We start from the raw sequence: 22,389 nt of genomic DNA, 5'->3' as shown, positions 1-22,389 counted from the left end.
TTTAAGGTAATCCCATTGGTACATGCAGCCTGGCAGAATTAATGAATTTAATCTTTTATGAGACAAACTGTGCTACATCACCACTATCCAGATATTTCAAAAGGCATTTGAAGATGTGCAGTTTGCAGCAGAAATGCCAAAGTCTGGTTTCACAGATATATTTTGTGCAAAGGGGCCCTGAAGAGTTAGATTTTGTTCCAGGTTCTGATGTGCAGGTAAGAATTCTTTAGCAATAACGTAGTCGTCTGTTAGATATGGAGGGCAAAATAAACGAGCTAATAGAAAAGCCAAAGTACTTTCAAGATAGGACATTTGTGCTTTAAAAATTACTGGGGAGATATTGCTAAGTGCAATCTGTGCTATACTCATTGCCATTCTCCAGACTTCAACCCCTCTGGGGTTAAGTTTGCTAGACTTTCATTTCAGGGCCGGACAACAGTGCAAAAGAACTGTGCAGATCCAGTGTGGCAAGAACAGATTATCTTCAAGGAAATGTTCCCTCCACTCTGTCGAAGAGTCAAAATCCAGGTCTGGGATGAAGGCAGCATGAATGATGTGGCTTTAGCCACACACTTCATTGATTTGAAGAAAATATCAAATGAACAGGACGGTGACAAAGGTAAAGGTGAAAATGTTCCAGGATAATGCCCCTAAGGTAAAATCTACTTGCATGGAAACTAGGCACTGGTTAATCCCATTTTAGGAATGTCCAGAGCTCAAATGTTGGTTCTGAGAGACCTTCTGTTGCTTAATTTGACATCATTTTACATTGTGCTTGTTGTGTGGTGGTCTGCCACTGTCTTTCTTGTTAAAGGGCTGCTGCATAATTTGGCACCTTCTTTGTGACTGTGGCAATAGTCTACTCTAGTCATTAAGGATGATTGATGTAAGTTTATAGTTCATGTGAGTTTCTGTTGGGCAATAAATACAAAACCTGAAAATCACTGAAAATCAAAGGCAGAGCAGGCTTGTGGTTTTTATCTACCCAGTAAAAGCAAAGTATTTAGGTAACGCTCAGCTGGGTGCTATCACAGCCCAAGGAAATACCATGGACTAATGTGTTGTCTGCACCTATGTGAGGTGAGGCTCACTACCTGGAGTCTTTTCACCTGTGTTTGAGTCTACATTTATAACTGTGTTTGTGTTGTGTGATCCATGTGTGGAACATGTTCAGTTATCACAGCTCAGCAAAGGCACAGTAACTCCTTAAACCCGCTAATTCAAATGTGTATCCAAGTCCCTAATCAGAAAATAAAAGGAAAATTCGTATAAGTTGAGAAGGGACATGGACGTGGAAATATTTTAGCGTAAGAGAGAAAGCATTCATTACCCTCCCTTCATGTCCCAGCCCTCAGTCTATAGAAGCAAGCTCTTTTATTCAAGAGATGCAATAGACCTCCTGACCCAGCATGTGTGGTACAAACACCTTCTGAGAAAGAGCTCCATACCAGCACAGTCCTGGGTTGGGTACTGGCAGAGGCAAAACAGTGCTCTATATGAAGTGGTCCCCACTGCACAGAAATGGGTCCACATTTGGCTTTTGGTGTGCAAGAGGCAAGATTTCTTGGAGCAGACAGTGAGGAAAGCATACTAACAGCTAACAGAAATGTCATAAAAGGTACTTTATCTCCAGGGTTTTTACCTACCTTTGGGCCTGCCTGGATCAATCTCTATGGCTCACCCCGGAACCACAGCCTCATTGATGACCACCAGGAGCTTAATGAAGGTTTTGGAGAAGGGGTTTCCTTCAGGGGACGTCTCTTCATTGAGATTGCTGTGGAAATACTTTCAGGAGGAGCCCGAGAATCAAAGTTTTCAAGTATTATCAAGGATATCAAGTTGTCATCCAAAGGTAAAGACTTCAAAGCACTTAAAGGAAAAGACAAAACTGAGAAAGCAGGAGAGGATCGAAAGTCAGCTGCTCCTTCAAATAAGATGAACTCAACCGAAGTGGAAGTCGAGCCATTTGATGTACCTTTAGAGGTCAGTATGATGTTAAGAGATTGGTTGCCATGTGTCCCTGAACTTCCAAGGATGGCACTGGTATGTGTGTTCGGGTTCAGGCCATATAATACTACTTTTTCTGCTCCCTACAGCATCTCCATGTCTCCATAGTCTTGGGACCTTCCCATAATAGTTCAGCACAAATGGATCATTAATATGTACCTGTAACTCAAAAAATTCTTAAGTGGGACTTGGTGTCCCTAAAACTCAGGTCTCCTGTCCTATTGTCCCTTTTGCACTAGCTGTATCCACACATCCCCACCAGAAACTTATATGATGCAATATCTGCTAATTAACAGAGAACCAACAGGGGCAGCTGGTACTGATTTCCTGCATTCATTCAAGAAAATTGGTAATTGTCAGTTGAAGTCAGTAGGGAATCACTGACATAGATTTTGTACAAATGCAGAGAGACAGGTACAGTCTAGCTTGTTTTACTCTCCTCCTTTAACTCTGCATTGCCAGTGTGGTATTAGATCGATAATCTCTTTAAGAGAGGTTTAATGAAAATTATATGTTCAGTTTCAACTAATGTTAACAGATGTTACTTGCTTGACTTCGCCTGTTGTACGGGGTTACATCATGGGAAGATCTGCACTACAGTGCATTGGGAAGGTTGTGCAGTTGTGGCAGGGATTTGGGAGCTGAACCTGTACCTGAGATTTGCTTCTCTGCTCCATCGCATCACTGTCTGGGAGTAGCATTGGTGCACATGCAAGCTCTTTTTTTTTTTTACCCAATAAATACGAAAAAACTATTCTCATAACCAATTTTCCTCCCACTTCAGTACATCTACTAGAACTACCCAAAAGGAGGCTGTGGTGAGGTGAGGCCTCTTCTCTGAGGCAACTAATGATAGGACAAGGGGAAATGGCATCACATTCCACCATGGGAGGTTCAGGTTGGATACCAGGAAAAAAGTCTTCAGAGTGGTTAGACATTGGAACAGGTTTCCCAGGGAAGTGGTGGAGTCACCATCCCTGGAAATGTTCAAAAACCGAGTAGATGTGGCGTTTTGCGATATGGTTGATTGGGCATGGTGGTGTTTGGTTGAATGTGGCACCTGTCTTGCACAAACTCAATTACTCACATTTGGTGCAGTAGCTGAATTAAGTTTATTACAAAGAACACCAGCTTAAATACAATGTTCAAACTGTAACATGTGATCTTTCAATTAATGACATTAGAGCACTTCAATATGCATGTGTGGAACTCCTAGAGAACTACAAGTCCCAGAATGCCTTTCAGCATCCTTCCTGTAATAATAACTGCTACAGTTGAAGGTTGGACTTGATGATCTTGGAGCTCTTTTCCAACCTTAATGATTCTATGTCACTGATCAAAACTTTGGCTCAGTGCTCAAGATACTTGTGTTCTTTACTAGATATGATTCTTGGTCTTTCAACTCCATCTCTACAAGTAAATGGGAGAGGAGCAATTGTTCTTTGGTCTTGAGGCCTAGCCTTGACAAGTGTTCTTCCTTGGCCTGTGCCCTGGAATCTTTGACATGAGTGCTGGCTGGAGCAGGTCAAGGAGTGTGTTTGTAGAGAAATGGCATGGGTTAACTGCAAACCAGTTGTGTGAACTTGTGGTCTGGTCTTTCTTTATATACTCATATAGTTGTAAATTACCTCTGTCCCTCAGTTCTTCTCTGAAGACTGTAAGAAGTCTTCCATCATTCCCATATCATCACTGGGGAATCAGAGCTCAAATCAGTCCAGCAGTTTAATTACCTAGGTAGTCTCATCTCCTCGGACGGTAAGATTGACGGAGAGATAGACAACAGGTTAGCAAAGGCATATAGTGCCTTCGGAAAGCTTCATAAAAGAGTTTGGCATAATAAACACTTGCAGAAAAGTACGAAGATCAGTGTTTACAGAGCCATAGTGCTGTCTACTCTCTTATATGGATCTGAATCATGGGTCATCTACCGCCACCACCTGCGACTCTTAGAACACTGTACAATCCTAAACATCCACTGGTCAGATTATGTGACCAATACATCTGTTCTAGAACAAGCAGCAGTCACAAGTATTGAGGCCATGTTGCTGAGAACACATCTGCATTGGGCAGGACACGTCTCAAGGATGAAGGACCACCGCCTCTCTAAGATCCTGCTCTATGGTGAACTTACCACTGGCTGCCGCATGAGAGGAGCCCCGAAGAGAAGATACAAGGACTCCCTGAAACAACATCTCAGCCTTGGCCATATTGATCAACATCACTGGTCTACTTTGGCCTCCAATCGGGAGGTCTGGAGACACACCATCTGTAACGCTGCTGATGCTTTTCAGAACGCACGCAGGATCACTCTTGAGGAGAAAAGACAACGCAGAAAGAATCATGTCTTGCAGAATATACCACCTAAGGAGTCTTTCTGCTGTGCTTTTTGCAACTGGATGTGCCTATCTCATATTAGCCTTTTTAGCCACCAGCACGCTTGTAACAAACATGGGTAGAGCCTTCCCCAAATCTTCGTTCACGAAGCCTAGCCATGATTTCCATATAGATTTTCCTTTATATGGAAGAAATACATTATTGTGAATAGCTCAGACACTATGGTCTTAGGCTCTAAAAAAATACTCCAGGTAGAGGAACAAACCCTGCTGTAACACTAACAAACATTAATAGTAGTAATAAGGATTTTTTTCTGCATACTGTGTCTCCGTTTCAAATACAGAATGAGTAAAGGGCAACAACATGATACAGTGATGCTTGATATTCTTTTGGTTTTGACATTCAGCAATATTTCATGCTACAGTAGACACAGTAATTGTATTATAACACTCTGAAAGGAAAAGCAAGAACTGGAGACATTACATATAATGCAAAAAATGTCTCACAGAGCCTCCGAGACAACAGGCACAAATTATCCATCCCCACAGCAAAATTTTATTGACCTATTCCAGCAGCAAAGAGGATATCAAACATTTGCAATTCTTTTTCTTTGCAATGGGAGATAGATGTGTGTGTCGTAGTCTCTGAGCCTTGGCTTTATTAGGCATCCTATGCTCTGAGTTTCATGGTGGAAATAAAAAAGGGTCAGAGAAGATAAAATTACTCTGCAGCTGCAATCTGTTTGTGGTGTTGGCTTTGATATATGATGCTGGTAACCCTTTCACTGAAGACCTATGCCCTTTTACTGTGTAAAATGGAGGTTTTTCAAAATGAAGAAATCACAGACTGTGTCAAGAGCTGTTTCTGCTTTGCAAAAGTGAGGGAAACAAATATTCCTGCACAGTTGATATTTTACTCTCCCCTCACTCTGTTGCAGAAGGATCTTGCCTAGTAGGCTTCGGTTTGCTGGTGTCCATGCTGTGGAATGAGTAGCATTTGCATGCGAAAGATCATGGCAGCCAGGGTGTAAATTTGGGGAGAACTCACACCAAAAAAATATATCTCCTTTGAACTTAGTCTTGGTTCGGGGCTAATAGCTTGCTTTGCTACTGACCCAAGAGTGTCAGAGATGTTAGCTGGCCTTCCTTGAATGAGAGTCTGTGCCAGGGACAAGCAGATGCTGAGTCTCTGATAGGTGCAAACAGAGCCTAGCAGATCCTTAAAACTTCACAAAAGGCCATTACACTTTCCAGGGTGTGTTGCTGTGTTGAGACCCTCTCGTTCCCATGCTTCCAAATTCTGTCAAAAGCTGAAAACAAGATTACTGGGTTACTGGTTTCTGTGCTGTGATGCCAGGAAAGGCAAAGAGCAGAGAACTGCTCATCCCCCCCACCACTGAGACCCTCCTACCTTTCGGCCTGTGGTTTAAAACACAACAGGATAAAAAACTCACAATGGACTGCTTTGTTTCAGTAGGCTTTGGCATACGGCTGCCATTTAAACGTGGATACTAAAAATCTCTGTATCTTACCGGTGTCACTGGGAGATAAATGTCAAAGTCTTGACTCTGAACAAGGTCAAAGTCTTGATAGTACAAACACATGGGCAGTAGGTTAAAGACATCCAGGGGAAAAGTGGAACTGGATGCATTATGATGGCAGCATTTACTATTGCAATGCTTGTTGCTGTTGTACTAAAAGAGTGCCCTTAAACAGCCCTTGAACTGCCACAGATGTATCGTTTGAATAGTGGAATAAGAGTACATGAAGATGCTGAAATACTTTAAACAGTAACAAATCCTGGGGCAGAGTATGAAGTGAGGAGTAATGGCTTTTACATAATCAGTTATGATATAATTTGACACTATTGACAAGACCAAAGTCACACAGACATATCAATTTCTCAGACAAGAGCTGTTACTTCCTACAAAATGTGCCTCATTGACGACCTCAGACTGATAGATCTATGATAGTAACACAACTGCTTGAGACTTATAAAGACTTCTTTGTGCTGTACAAAAAAGAGTAGGAAGTAGAATAAATGTCAAATTTTCCTCCTTCTTCTCCAATAGATCTATGAAGAAAAATCTGAGGAATTTCTTCTCTTTGGGACATTTTTTGAAGCCACAATGATTGATAGGAAGGTTGGGGACAAACCAATAACTTTTGAGGTTTCTGTTGGTAAGTATATTAAGCTCTTTAACCAGAGAGGAGATTTAGGAGCAAGGGGTTGATAGGTGTTACTAATAGCTGTGTCTCAGGGCTCAGGAATCAGCTTCAGAGTAGAGCTTACATTTTAGTTAAACCCTGATCATAATTTTTCTAGATAGCAGTCAAGCTGGGCATACTATTTCCTAGCTGTCTCTATTCCCAAATGCCCTGTATTAATACAAATCCTCTCACCCACTATATACAATCACTTAGCCAGTATTTACCCTCTTAATCTCTTGGGAGACCAAACTCAGATAATTCACTTCAGGGCAGAGTTCATTCTGTGGTGTCCATTGCAGTTACTCCCCAGCTGTGAGGGACCCTCTTTGTGGGGAGGATCCTTGGGAACTGTCTTGGCCAACCCCACTGAGCTACATGTGAGTCTATGAGTGTGGCATGGGGGTGATTTACAGGCAAGCCTCAAAATGCATGCACAGCTTGTCCTAAGATCCTCCTGTTAAGTCTTGTCCTCCTCCAGTGTAAAGCAGGACTGTACTGCCTGAGGGATCTCCTCATGGTGGAGCTAAATTGTCCCCAGGAGCAGAGAAAATGAAGACATTTTCATGAACAGTGAGTGGATATTTTCAAAGCAAAAGAAATTTCTCTTGAGAGAGAAGCTTGAATTGATCTCATCTCCCTTGAGGGGGTTTATCACTGTACCAGATCCATAAAGAGTTAAGGGCACAGAAGCACCCTGGCACTTCCAGTCTTTGTGCGTGTGTACATGACTGTGCTCAACTGTAAGGCCATGTGTGCAGGGAGAGATGCCTGTGACAAACAGGGCAAGCAATGAGTTATACTGATTCCTGCTGAAACTTAGCAGGAAGCAGAGCTAAGAATCACAAGAAACTCATTTGTATATTTCAGCAAGAAATTATAGTGATTCTTGTCAAAATTAATACATTACTTACATGAAAGGCTGAACCAAAAGTCCAGATCAGGATGTCCTATGGGGTGATTCAGCACGTCCTTCTCCTGTAGGGAATGTTTCCTGCCTGTCTCTCTTAAAATCTGTAGTTATCAGTTTGATGGATGCACCTCTTTCCCAGTGCTGATAATTGCCCTTTAAGGCAAAATCCTATCAGGGAAGATGACTGTATCATTAGCAGAGTTGTCTGGCATTAGGCTTGAAGCTGGGGCCTCAAAGCATTGTTATTACTATCTATGCAACTCTAGTATGCAAAATTTACTTGTCTAAAAATCAGTTTTAGCACTTCTGAGATCAGACTTTGGAATGATCATCCATATGTTGTAAAGACATACATTTTCTATGTAAATCAGTCCCATATCAGGGCTCCTGAGACTAGAAATGTCAACAGCAGTGTTGTTTTTGTTTCTGAATTTCTTTAGCAAAAGCCAGCAATCAGAGGATTGTATCTCTTAGTAATGTGATGTGATGTACTAGATATATCACATAGGGCAGGTAAGGAAGCACTGTCCTGGAGTTTGATGTTATTGGCGCCAAGATAACCTGTCAGGACCTTTATAAACTGTGGTGTGGCCAGAACGGCTAATGAATAGGAGGGGTCAAAGATTTTCCATTGGTATGACTGGTCTTTTTTTAAACCTCGTTCATATTTACCACCTCCAAGATAGTCATCTCTGGTAATGCTATGTCTCTAGGTAACTTTGGAAATATTACTGATGGGGTGTCAGCAGGAGCTGGAGGGAAGAAGAAGACACGTGATGAAGAAGCAGAAGAAAGTCTTCTGCATGAGGGGGGGGATGACATTTCTCGTGACCTTGGAGTACCCCTGATATCTACCACACTCCCTGAGAAACCACTGGTCACAGGGGGAAACAGGTGAGGATCTGTTTTTCATATAGAACTCTGGTTCCTACTTTTTATTCCTGTGGGACTCATTGATGAGCCCTGGCAGTATTAAACAGTTTGTGTGAAACTGGGGCTTTCAAATCCTCAATTACATCTTTCACAATAGTAAATTTTCAATTTCCACTGAAGTGAATGGCTCTGAGCCATTTTATACTCATTTGATCTTGGCCTCATGGGCTTTTGAACCCTTTCAAAAAGGGCTGTGGTACACCAACTGTACATTGGAAAACTACAGAAAAATGCAAATTCTCCAGTGCCATCCCTGGTTTAGGGTCCCACGCTGTGATTACAAGTAACATCCACCCAGTTACCAACTCCAGAAGCAGAATATCACATGTAAAATATTGAAACAAAGTCAGCTTCTCAGAACACTTTCTAGAGCTAATAATTACAGATAGTTAAATAGCAAGTAGGAACAGAAGTAGAAGGAAATAGTCCTTGAAAAAAGGAATGGAGCAATGGATGATAACACGCAGAACAGTTCTAAATGACCTTGTTTATAAACAGAAGCATAAAGCTTTAATTAATTTCAAAGGTGCTAATAAAAAGAAATATTTTCTTTGTTGCTTTGATAGGTAGAACCCCATATTGTTGACTGCCATGACTAGATGGTACCTCTTTCTTTAGAAGGCCAAGCAGTTTACAGATACAAGGACCAGGTGGGAAGTATCGACCTGGATCTGTTTGATTTCTGGACATCTCTGAACTTAAAAAACACTTTCATTCTTTCCTGCAATCAGTTGCTCAGTGGGATTAAATAAGAGATAGTGGAAGAAAATAAGAATGAAAATACCATGGTAGAAAATTTTGTTTCTGCAGAGAAGGGGAGAAAAAAGAACGTTTGATAGAAGGATAGCTGCCTCTCCTCATTAACAGAACTGTAGATTTGCATACACGTGGAGGACTATTATCCTCAATGAAAGACTGTGGGACTTTTTAGTTTTTCCCTTAACAAGAATTTAGATTTAAAGAACCATTGTAAAAGAATGAATCAGTCTTCAATTCTGATATTTACTTCTTGGCTCACACCAATACTCACCAAGTTCTCTCTCATTAAATTTCCCTTTTCCTCAAATTTATGTAGAATGCTGCATCTTTTATTCCCTCCTGTGCTATCTAAAACAGTTTGGCCAGCCATAGTTACCAGTTAATGACTTTTTGACTATCATCTCATAATGGTATCTTACTGGTCTCGCCAGTATTAGTATTAATAAGTACTTAATGGGATATCCGATAGTTTAGATAAACTCTGCTTTTTAGGATCATAAATGAACAATGGAATATAGTAAGAAGAGTCCATTTTGGAGATTAAGACCACTAACTAGTAAAAGGAACAGGCAGAACAATAAGACTTCTAAAGCAGACAACATGGAACTGCCAGGAGTTTTCCACATTTATGTCAAAATGTATAGTACGGATAAGCTAACACTGAAAAAGTTCCCCAAAATTGTTATAGTGGGAATAACAGACATGAGAGTTCAATTTTCTGTGTGAATTATTTCATGGCTATATAATTTTCTTAGTAAATCCAACTCACAGTCTCTATGAATTTCAGGTTAAAATGGTCTGGCTCTGGGATATAGTTGAATTGTTTTTCCCTTTTATAAAAGCACCAAAATTAATGATGCCCAAGACCTGGGTAGCTGTGCTATTCACCAAATTCAATGGCTAATGCTCACCTTGCTGTAGCTTATTGAGGAGAAAGGAAATGGGAAATTCTGTCTATCTTTTGATATCAAAAAGGGCAGTAAAATGAAGTTGTACAAGAGATATTAATCTTTTTAAACAGAAAAACTTCTCACATAAACCTCTTAGGGATGTGTAGAAGTTAGGAGTTATTGCTCAAGGGTGGCGAGGGATTTGGTTTCTGTGGGCTTGGCTTAGTGATCAAACACATGTGGCCAGTTCTATCTGAGATGCCTTAGAGTATCTGAGAACATAAAGCAGTTAATAAACATTCATAGGCATTAAAAAATTCTCCACTGTCCCACCATTAGTACAGAAAATGGTGAGACCTCTAGTATTAAGTCCAGTATGGCTGAGCAATGTGTTTCTTAAAGTTATAGTATTTATATAAATGGAGGACAACATGCCTATTGGGTACCTGGACTTGACATAGTGCCTATCACAGCTCTAATCAGAACATCCAGCTTTGTGGCAGGTCTGCAGAGACTCTGGTTCTGCTGTCATCATGCTCATTTTTTCAGTACAGGACACTCATGCAGCTGAACACTCAAAGAAAGCAGCCTTACAAACCAGTCAGTATGACAGCTTGGACCGAAGATCAAAAGTGGGAAAAGAGAGAGCGGTAGATGCATTTTATCACTGAGTTATTATGAGCTTGGTATCACTTTTACTAAGCAGGGTCGTGTAGATCAGCTTCTGCCAAGGAACATCAATCTCCACAAGCTATTGCTTCTGGAAAGAGCATCTTGTAAAAGCAACACAGTGTTGAGGCTGCCGTTGCTCTCCCACTGTGCAGTGTGTGGAGCCATTCCTTTTGAAGAGGTGATCAGATATTAATATTTACTCCTTTTTCCCTTGTGGCTTCCCACCATTGGTATTCCAGAGCTTCTGTGCATGCCTCTTTGCCTGGCTTTTCTCCCACCCTGGAAAGCACTAAAATTAGATCCACTGACTTCAAACTTTTTCTCTTCAGGGATCTCACAGGTAGCATAAGTGATGTTTGTGTTTGCTCTCCCCAGTATTTGCTGGTTAGCACATGTGAACACATCCTGTTGTTTCTTCAGTTTCTGTGCTGTGAGAGCACCAAACAATTTTTCTTTTCTGTGCTTCCCCTTGAACTGCTCCCTCACCTTCATGATCTGCTCAGTACTTTGTTTCCACAGGAACTACCAGTACCTGCCATATGAGGAGAGGAAGCCCTGTGTCTGTGTCAAGAGCTACTGGGGCAACCAGACCTTTCGTCTATACTCTTCCAACACCCTTGAGAAAATGGCAGATCACCTAGTAAGTGGCAACCATCCTCCCAGGCTCATGTATTCAGAAAAGTATGGCAGTGAGAAGCCACATTTCCCAAATCAGGCCTTCAGAATTTCCCCCAGATGCATTCCTTGCTGTTCATTTTGTGAGAAAGTAGCTGACATCAACCCTTCCTTTTTTCCCCCCATATTGCTTTGAACTATTAGAGCTAGTCAAACATTCTTGTCCACAGTTTTTCTGAGGGACCTATAGAGTTGAGGTCTTCTTTCCTCAGAAATGTTTTATTCTTTGTAAGAACATTCAAAGAATTAAAATATGAGATACAGAACAATTCTCTCACCTTGGCTCTTCCTCTAATGTCTTCTTGCCATATATTTATGCTGGACACTTTAAAGGACACTTTTTGCTTTTAGTTTTTCTAAAAACATTGAAAGAGACAGAACGGCATATCATCTCCTAGGCAGCCACTGTGATGCCCTAGTCATAGTGTTTTCCCATAATGATGTTTTTTTCTACCCTTGTTTAAATTGATTATCAACAGTCTCAAGTAAGTAGATTTTGTTTTGTGGGTGTTTTTTTGTTTTGTTTTGGTTTTTTTTTAAGTGACTTCTAATGTTGAATATTTTAATTTGGGGCACTGAGATTAAGAGTGCCCCATCCCTTATTTATCCTTCTATACTTCATGAGCAGCACCGCTGAAGTCATACTTATGCAGGGCTGTATCACGAGAAAGCAGCAGCTTATAAACCAACATTTTGAACTCAGGTATTTGAAAATTGAACATCTGAATATATATGTATGGAGAGATATATTTGTCAGTGCACCTGATAACCCAGGGGCCTTGCTGGAACAGAACCAAGGAGAAATACCTTTTTTTCTCCTGCCTAGTGGATAATGTTTCCCACTGGCTGATCTTCATCAAAGAAGTGAAAAAAAAAAAAGCTGCTACAAGCAGTAGTATCTTGGACTAGTAATTGGAATGACTGGGAACACGTCAGAATACATCCTGCTGCTGGAGTCTTCTCTCTGCACACTTCCAGTGTAACGATATATCAAATGTTCTGTTCTGTCAAGTTACGAAGTCACCTCCCTCATTCTTGCTTGTCATGGCTAATGGTGTTACAGCACTGGCAGAGTGACAAAGTGCCCTCCTTTGCATAACAGCTTTTCCATGTGTTTTTCGTAGGAAGAATCATTAGAGCAAGTAAAGGACTTGATCAAGGTTTCAGAGATTGCAGCTGAGGAAAAAATGAAGACGACCCTAAATGACTTTATCAGTCAAAGCAGGTAACTACAAATACTAGAATACAGAAAATCACTTTTAACGTTGGCTACAAATTCAAGGCTAGACAAGGAAACTGATGGTAATCAAGAAAAAGTACAGTAAACTTACTGAGATATATATTTTATTTATTCTGTTATAGGGGAAAAGGCCTTCCCAAATTGCAGTTTTATTTAAACAGAGAAAATGTTTTATTTTTATTTTCAGTATTCAATATTGACAACAGATCACTGCCAATCACTGTCATATTTTTTTGGCTTCCTGGACCCTAAGAATAGAATGAATATGGGATAAGTAAGACTTAATAAAGTGTGTGATAGACACACTGCAAAAAAAGAATGGTGTTAAGATAAAAACAAAGGATTGCATATGCTGGTATAAATCACCCAGTGGGCTCTGTGTCAGATGACATGATTTGGCTCAAAATAGATATAAACCCTAATTTCTACATATTAACCCATTTCTGTGAAGTGTGATGCAGAAGTTTTGGACTCTATTCTTTGAATCTTATGGATGCATAACATTTATTTTAGAGAACTTCAGAATCTTTGTCTTCTGGTTCATGTACTGCAGCAGACACAGAACATTCCAATGTATTTTAGCAGCTCACATTAAAAAAATAACACATTTAAAGAATCTGTTCTTCATGTATCCTAGGGTCTTCATGACCATTGCTGAAAAGAAGCCCAAAGGGTTGAACTACACTGCTTTGGACAAAAAGAGAGTCATGCTGTTCAAGCAAGAGCTGGTATGTGGTTTTTTCCCCTATAAGCATTGATGCAATTATGTTAACTGAAAGCATGTTGTTTGTAGACATTTTATTTTCTATTTGATTTCACCATACTGGAATTCTTTGTAATTCATATTAGTATAGTGTCTGAGAGCAATTTTTTTTATGTAACCTGCTGTGCTTAATAGACAGTAGTGAGATACCTTAAAATAAATCAGAAAATGTTGTTTTTAAATACAAATAAGACATTATAATAATGAGCTGATTTTACTTTTCCATGCATCTTAAAATGGGATGATGCTGAGTCCAGTGGAAAATCACTAAATTAACACAAAATGTTCGGCATTTAATTACTGTGGTGGTGCTGAACTTCAAAACTAGTAAAGTCTGGCACTTAGTATTCCTGGACCTAGTCTCCTCCTCTAAGGAACAAGTGCAAAGAAACCAAATTGGGTGGAAGTTGTACCTTCTGTCAGAATTAAGGCCCGATAATTCCATGTGGTAATTACATATTTCTTAGGACTTCCATACATGCAGTGTATTTACAGACAGAGACAAAATGGGGGATATTCTCATTTTACGTTATTCAGTTTCAAAGAGTTGATCAGTTTCTGTTGTGACAAAGAAACCTTGAACTGTCTCCATCTTCTCTTTTCAACTTGACTGTTTTCTCCTCCAGTTCAAACTGCTTGATGATGCATTAAAAAGTACGTATTGTCTTTCTTTGCTGCAGGAAGCAATGTCCAGTGATGCCAAGGGAATTGTTCAGCATCAGAAAAAGAAGATGCCACTAGATGAAATGATTCGTGAGACTCAGACCTTCATACATAAAATTCGATTCTTAGTTGATGAGGTAATCCACACAGAATCCAGATGAATTTAAAATCCAGGACTTGACTTTGATTTTAATGATCTCATGTTAGAAGTAGGTCCTGGCTTGGTTATCTGAAGAACTCTCCTTTGGATATCTGGACCGAGTACTGTTTTGCATAAAGTAAAGTTATTAACAAACCAAGGCAGCAAACACTGGGATATCTGGTATGGAGTGGGTGCTCTACAGAGAGACTTTTTTTTTTTTTACTTTTTTTTTTTTAAATAAGGTCATCCTAGCTTGGAGAAGCCAGTTTTCTGATTTGAATTCATATGTCAACTTGCATGGATGTAGTGATTTGGACAGATAGGAGCCCAGGGGTGTCTATATTATTAAGCCTGAGAATAGCAGAAGAATGGACATGTTTGGTCAGGCCAAAATCCAGGCAGCAGAGTGCTGTCCCTCTGAGAGCTGCCTGTGCTAGCAAACTAAGCAGGGCCATGGCTATTCCCTGGCTCAGAGAGCAAGTGGCACAGCCTGGCGTGGTTTCCAGCCTACATCAACATTCTTCTCCTCCCTAAAACAGAGTGACCTTTTACACAGTTCTTCCAGGGAACAGCTCCTTGGCGGATCTTTGCTGCAAATCATGCTCAGGCTTTATATGGGGAAACATGATGTGGGACAGGGCAAGGCAATCTCATCAAGCATCCTTACAAGCAGAACGATGATCATATGCCAGTGCTTGAGTTTGGCCCTGGTCCTTTTTGGTTTGCCAGCATAGACGAAGTTGATGGTATTTCCACGTGAGTTACTATAAAGCCTGTGGGTAAGTTATTTCCTGAGACAGAGTCGTACCCAGATTCTTAGTTTTAGTTTGTCATGAAGTGATTTATGAAGTGGGCGCTCCTTGATCATTTTGCAGAGCTCTTTACCTTCAGCTGTAATTAGAAATGGAGGTATGGACTGCAAAGCATGAGGTGACAGCCTCCTTTAGTTTAGGTGCATATCTGCCGCTACACAGGAGCCATGAGGGAATCAGCTCTTAGTAGAGAGTGTTTCAACAAAAAATAATGGTGGTGGTTCACAGAAAAAAATCAGTTTTACTTCAATATTCCTCATTTAACAGCCACAGAATACGGTGCCCGATGTGTTCATTTGGATGCTCAGCAACAACAAGAGAGTTGCATATGCAAGAATCCCAGCAAAAAACATACTCTACTCCCCAGCGAAGGAGCAGAGCGGCAAGGACTGTGGGAAGATTAAAACCCACTTCCTCAAAGTAAGTTTGTGGCACTCTGCAAACACAGGTAATGCCTGTGGAGCATTTGGTATTTAAATTTCTTCCAGGGATTGTATTTTACAGGCTCATCTTTGTAATGTATAAAGTATACACATTTATATCTGCCATTTATTAATATTTGCTTCTTACATGTATGCTTGTCATTCTTCAAGCACTCTATCACTGCTAGGGTTTTGATGTATGAGTAATTAATTCTCTGACTGCTTGTTATGGCAAGTGTAGAACATTGTTTATCTATGGCTGTATACATAAACAGAAGAGGTACCACCTCTTTGCTGGCAAAGATGTCAGAATGCAGCACATGAAAGCCTGGGAGGAGACTGGTTAAGAGATCAGCACTCAGCAACTCAGATAGCAAGGTAACCTAGCTATTCAGGGGTAATATAGCAATTATTTATACTTCTTTTTAAAACCTGCCTAGGTTTCTGCAATATATGTACAAAATACTGTTATGGGATTATTCATCTTGAAGGAAGTCTTAGTAGATATACTCCTACAAAGGCACTGTGACTGGTAGTACCTGCAGTGGAATACTGTGCAATATAATTGTTACTGTGGCCATCAGGAAAAGCTCAAACGCACAAGACAACAGTAACTTCATATAATGACTTGGTTTTCCACCTTGCACTGCTGGGAGTACTCCCATAAAGCACAGCTAAAGAGCAGATAGAAATATCTAAGCTGTTGATAGTTGCCATAGGTACTTGTTAAACGAAGTACTATTTGCCTTCATGAAATAAAAAAATGCACAATTAACTGTCCACCCACTTCAGTATCTAGAATTACCTTAGGAACAGATAGTACTAAACTCTAGTTGCAGTCCTCTGCAAATATCTAGCAGATCTAAATGAAATAAGAAGAGAGAGAAAGGAAATAATGGGTCAAGACTAGTAACATTTTAGATTGGAAATATTTTCTAACCTACCCAATGGAGTAACATTTTTAGTAATATACGGAACTAACTATGGGAGACCAGCAAAACTTCATGACATGGAAAGTGGGCTGAAGTCTGGACAAAGTAGGGTATCAGCTATGACTGATTGCACTATAAGGTAGCCTGCACAAACCTCTACATATTAGGCAGTATGTCATTTACATAGACTGTCAATTGAGAAAATTACTTATTCTTCCCTAGGAATCACTGAAGTTTCTTGTGCTAAATGAGTCTCAGGATCTCTTGCTGTGGAGAAATGCCATTTATCAGTATATCAGCTCAGTGAATGCTCCTTTATTTTACTCTGGCTTGGTAGTACTCGGCATCCAGCCATCTCTTTTGAGCTTGTTGGTGATGGGGGGATTTTTTCTTCAGTTACCAGGCAAGCGCCCTCTGGGCTGGACTGTGCAGGCAAAGGTGGACATCTACCTGTGGCTTGGACCTGCCAGCTATGCCCACAGTGTCATGGAGAATTTGCCTATAGGATATGAGATTGAATTGCTATCAAACACCAACTCAGGGCACAGTGTGGTGCCCTCACCTGCCTGCCTGCTGTATAAAAGTAAGGCACTGTTTCATTTCCATATTAGCAATTAAGAGAAATGTCCCCAAAAGCTCTGATTCAGAAGATGGCACAACCCCTGTATAAAGTAACTGTTCTAAGGTGATCATGACCTAGATTCTTTTCATCACAAAGGCTGGTTTCATTGCCAAGTCATCAGTTCTGTCACTGACATTTTGTAGATGTCAGGGAAAGAAAGAATCTGTTTGCTTGCAATTTCTGTTCCCTGTCTCGTGGGTCTGTCTCCTTGTGGAGGAAACGTGCCTCAGTTCTCTGATGAAGCTACTGAACTGAACACTTAGTAGATAAGATAGTGATGGGAGATAAAAATTTGCAGTTAACAGCCTTGCAGTAGAGACTGACATCAGTCATCGATTCAGAAGTCTTGCACAACTTCTGTCTCAGGTATTTCTTTAGTGAGATAGCACTGGCAACATTTTCCTTTGCCAGAACCTGGTGGGACAGCAGGTGATGAATCTTCCCTTCCTACCTATGTGCTGCATCATTTCCCTGAAGCTGACATTACTGTTTTCTCTGCAATGATGTAGCCCCACACCTCTTCCAGCTGAGAGCCCACATGTATCAGGCGAGGGGGCTCATTGCCGCTGACAGCACTGGACTTTCCGATCCTTTTGCAAAAGTTACTTTCACATCACGCTGTCAGACCACAAAAGTAAGTTCCAAAGTCTCTTTTATGGGCTGAAAACTCTTTTTTCTTTTTCTCAGTTAAGCTACGAAAAGGAAAAATCTTGGTTTTGCAAGGAGGCACCTAGCAGGAAAAGTTAGATGCTTTCTATTAAAGGGCAGCTCCTGACAGTCCACTGCAAACAAGGCAAAAGTTTACATTACCCTCTACTCTAACATGAGGTGCATTAGTACTTGTTTATTTTAGCTCAGATGCCAGATTCTTGGGCTCTTGTCATTGCTTGTTATAAAGATGAACCCTCATGGTTCTCTTTTCCTATAGTCTGTGCTTGCAATGACTGAACATGGTGAAGACCTTTATTGGCTTCCACAGCCATGTGAGTCAGAATGGCTCCTTGTGATGGAATTTGGCAGAGCACACTGGTGGTTTTAGAGTGACGAGGTGGAAATGAGCCAAAAATAGAGAAGTGGGAGACTTTCTGCACCACTTAAATGCTGCAAAAACTTGCCCATAGGCCTCAGGCATCTCCAGGGGACAACTGGCCTTCTCTGGACATTTGATGAAGTCTCTAGAGAGAAGGGGGCACCTCTACGAATCTGCAGCAAGTTCTGTAGCATTTGCCAAAGGGAACAAGAAATAAAAACTTTTCTCTAAGTTGTAGATACCCGTTTGTGCTTCTTTTGCCTCAAGGTTATGAATTGATTTTTTCCTGTAATGTAATTTTAACTTCTAATAGAAGCCGATGAATGAATCCAATGAAGTTAGTGTTTAGATGCACCAGGTTATGAAAAGTAGAATTTGGCCCAGGAAAAACAGGGATTTATAGGCACAGAAGAGTTAAGTTTATTCCCTGCCTGTATAAAATATTGTAGCTGATAACTTAAATATTTTTGTAAAAGCATCAGCCAAGTGTCAATAAACTGTAGTTGAGAGCCTTATTTCCATTCAAAAGAATGATAGCAAGTTATGAGACATTTTGCAGTTGGCATATTTTTCCTCTTTAAATGTTATCTTTGTTAAATATATTTCCTGCCGAGATGGTTAAAACATTGCCTATGATGAAAAGCCATAAGCATCCACATAAGCCAAATTACAACAAATTAAAAACTTTTGATTTATTATGAGTGATTCATGAAAGCATCTTCTTTTCTTTTTTTTCCTCCTATAAAGTGTTATGTCATTACATTGAAGCAAAAACAAGATTGAAAAAATGTACTCTGGAGATGTGAAAACTAGCCTCAGTTTAGGACAAAGGCTTTATTTTAATAGCATTTGGCATGCACCTGTTTTCCTAAACCAACAACTTTCCTCTAACTTTAATACTGAGGTTTGTCTACACAGACTGATGGTCATATATTGATATGCTTGTAAGGGATCTGTGAGGTAAAGACATAGGTGAAAGATTCATGTTCTTCTGGATGGGAATAGCTGCCGAAAAATGTGGTGTCGCTGACATGGAATTGTTCAGGCTGTGGGAAAGGATGTAACCAGCAGATCAGCATGTCCTGCTGAAGGACTCCAAACCAATCAGTCCACAGCTCATTAAACATTTCCTCTCTTCCATTAGATTATTTCACAGACATTATCCCCCACCTGGAACCAGATGCTGCTCTTCAACAGCATTGTGCTCCATGGCGACAGAGAGGAGATCGCTCAGTTCCCACCAGAGATCGTCATCGAGCTGTACGATGACGACGCAGTGGTAAACTCAAAATTCTTCTTAGGGAAAACCTGGGCTCTGATGTCATACTGCCAGCATGAAAGAAAAGCCGAGTCACTGAATAGGCATTAAATGCTGAATGGAGCTCAGTATTACTGTGGTTTGCAGTTTAATGTCTGAGAAGAGCCCTGAGATTCACTTCATGTGCTTGCAAAGCTGTGGCCTTGTATTTTCCCCAAGTGAATCTTACTCCCAAAGGCTGGCCTACAGAAATCAGAAACATCTTGCTCCCACCTCCCTTGAACACAACTGTAAATTTTGTATCTAAGTCTGGGTCAAGACAGCTTTATCTCTGACCATGCAGTCTCTGACAGTCTTACTGACTGAACTCAGAAACTTTGGATGCTCTGAAGAGGTAGTAAGTACTCAGTTCTTCCATCTTCATAGCTGCTTTGCATTTTACCTTGCCCTTTTCTTCACAAGAAGGCTTTCTTCACAAATACTAAGCTCTGCATCATCCTGGCTCCTAGGACAGCTGTGAAATCAAAATGCATTTGACACATATATTCTCCTTTATTTAGGGTAAGGCAGAGTATATTGGATCTACAGTGGCTGCCCCCGTGGTGAGACTTGCTCATCAAAGCTATGAACCACCTAAACTTTCTTACCACCCACTGTACTGTGGAAATCTTTCAGGAGGAGACCTTCTTGCTACATTTGAGCTTCTGGAGGTAAACTCGACCTTCTTGGCCATTACACTTTTACACTCTGGGCTTGCAAAAGCTGCCATGGCATCAAGGTCCATCACCCCCTTGAATTAATGGAAATTGCAACTGGAGCAAGGTCATTCTGCCATTGAACCTCATAGTCCCCATGCAATCTCTGTCACCCCCTCCACTCTGCCAGGGGCCACTGCCCACGTACACACCACTGCCAGCCCTTCAATGCTCTGAGCCTCCTTTGCTTGTCACTTGCCCTGCCCTAAACTATGCTCTGACCTGAGAAACGCCTGAGAAAATCCCACTGCTTGGTCTTTGGAGTAGCACATGGCCCTGACTTTACCAGCCTCAAAGCTCCCAATGCTGCTTTAACTCGTAGGAAAAGGAAGTGGTGAATAATACAGATTTGATTAGGTAGGCTGAGTTTTCAGGTATCCCTACTGTATTAAAAGAAATATTACATGGTTTCCACCTGTGAGACAAAAGGAAAATTCAGCTTACCTCCTGGGCCAGCCTGACAGATACATGAAGGGTGCATCATGCCTGGGATTTCAGGGAATTTCAGTGAAATTTGCAGAGCCACCAGTCAGAGGAAACTTCTATCTTCTGAAAACCTAAAGCAATTTATTCTGAAATCTGAAATGGGAAAAATATGGAATGTTGTGACACATTTTCTAGATATTCCCAATATAAAACAGGCTTTTAAGCATGATGGCTAATTATGTTCTTGGTGAAAGCCTGAAATATGACACGATGTGGAGTATTTCCTCATTGTGCTAGGTACCAAGGGGTAGAGACTAGTATCTTAGCCATAATTTTTCCATTTTTAAATTGAATTTCACTTTCACATGAACAAAAGAGTATTGTATTTTGTTTTACCATCTTTTGGGACAAAGAAACAGTGCTATTTTGGGGATATGCTCAAATGCACTCCTAAGAATTCTCTAGAAAGTAAAAACTCTAGAGTCTTTTATCTTCATGCTCTGCACTTTTTTCTCAGTAACACCACTGCACAGCATCTCACATGGCAGATAATAACAATATGAACATTAAAGACATTTTCAGGGAAAAAAACCCCCCATATATATAAACACCTGCCAGTCTTCAAAGCTCTCCCAGAGCTGATATGCCGGTGGCTGCTTCCAAAATCAGTGCATTCCCGATGATGTTCTGTGTGAGGATGGAAACAAAAATCTCTCATTACTGATTTATTGTCACTCTGAATCCATAACCTTTCTTGACATACTGTGCTCAGTAACTCTAATCTGTAGGTGATGCTTGGTTCAGCTGAAGGAGTGTTGTGTAAGAAGTACATGTTCCTTTCTCAAAATGAATGCTGGGTCTTGATGAAGGAATAAAATTATTCTTATAACAAAGCTTCCAGGCATTTAAGGAAATAGTAGACTAAAAAAATACAGACTAATGAATACTAGGAGTCTTGATTTTGCTCAAAGTGAGCTCAGGATTTACTGATTTTTTATTTTTTTTTAATCAAAAAAGCAAAATCCCCATGTAAACACATCTTGTGGATATTTTCCTTTACTGTCATTTGAGTGCTAGGTCATTCTTCACCTCTTGTTCTATGCATTTATTAAATTAATTGCTTTGGGTTTTACTGATAAAGAAAGATCACATATGCATGTGAAATGTTACTGCTAATTATGTAAATACTCACCTATGCTGGTGCTACATTAGTAATTAATTTTCCACTTATCTCCTCATTCACCTACAAGGTACTAGGAAATACATCCTTTCTCCCTTGTGGTAATTACACTCCCACACATCCGTAGACAGACGACCTAATTAAATGAAGCAGAAGACTTCACAGATCCTTTGAGGGCTGTATCTCACCTGCTTCACCTTTCAACGGTGACAAGTTAGCTTAGGGATACTGATGCACTCCAGAAAACGTGTTTCTGCTTCCCAGGAGCTGCATGGACAGTACACTTTAGGTACTGTGCTTCAAGTGAAAGCTGAGGAGAGCTCTGTCCATAGGTTGTTGTCTGCTGTCACAGCCTTAGCTTCTGACAGGACTCATCATCAGGTGCTAGCTTCAGCTCTTTCATGTAGAAATTTGCTAAATCAGGCCAAGCTTGAGATCTGCCCTGTATGGACTGAGAAGGTCATAATTACACTGCTAAAATTTAGGAAATTATTGGGAGATTAAGCCAAGGAGCTTTCTCACAGAAAGTGAACCAAGCAGGCAGCAAAGCCTGGAGTACAGCAAGAGGCAGAGATGGTCAAGCCTTAGAGCTGCAGTGGAGCCTGCTCTCCTCCCATCCAGCAGGCACAGAGCAGTCTGGTGCACCCGGATAAGCTTCTGAATGTGGGACAAGCTCATGTGCAATCACACATAGAGAACATAAGTGCCACCTGCTACAAGATTTTAGAAGCTGCACAGAGAAGACCCAACCCTA

The 22,389-nt window shown here is 40.6% G+C and overlaps 1 protein-coding gene across 1 annotated transcript in view; it reads left to right on the top strand.

Moving 5' to 3' along the window:
• The window catches only part of FER1L6 (fer-1 like family member 6), a 72,146-nt gene that overhangs the window by 20,485 nt on the left and 29,272 nt on the right, over positions 1-22,389 (top strand). The window contains exons 10-22 of the mRNA XM_032691204.1: positions 427-619; positions 1,634-1,983; positions 6,413-6,521; positions 8,175-8,355; positions 11,235-11,355; positions 12,515-12,615; positions 13,268-13,358; positions 14,074-14,193; positions 15,278-15,430; positions 16,761-16,947; positions 17,496-17,620; positions 19,161-19,295; positions 19,835-19,984. Coding sequence (XP_032547095.1) covers positions 427-619; positions 1,634-1,983; positions 6,413-6,521; positions 8,175-8,355; positions 11,235-11,355; positions 12,515-12,615; positions 13,268-13,358; positions 14,074-14,193; positions 15,278-15,430; positions 16,761-16,947; positions 17,496-17,620; positions 19,161-19,295; positions 19,835-19,984 — 2,016 coding nt within the window. The remainder of the gene's footprint in view (positions 1-426; positions 620-1,633; positions 1,984-6,412; positions 6,522-8,174; positions 8,356-11,234; positions 11,356-12,514; positions 12,616-13,267; positions 13,359-14,073; positions 14,194-15,277; positions 15,431-16,760; positions 16,948-17,495; positions 17,621-19,160; positions 19,296-19,834; positions 19,985-22,389) is intronic.

Source organism: Chiroxiphia lanceolata, chromosome 1, assembly GCF_009829145.1.
Source record: "Chiroxiphia lanceolata isolate bChiLan1 chromosome 1, bChiLan1.pri, whole genome shotgun sequence".
Lineage (NCBI taxonomy): Eukaryota > Metazoa > Chordata > Aves > Passeriformes > Pipridae > Chiroxiphia > Chiroxiphia lanceolata.
Note: the sequence above shows the minus strand (reverse complement) of the source record. Positions and strands in the feature narration are given on the sequence as shown.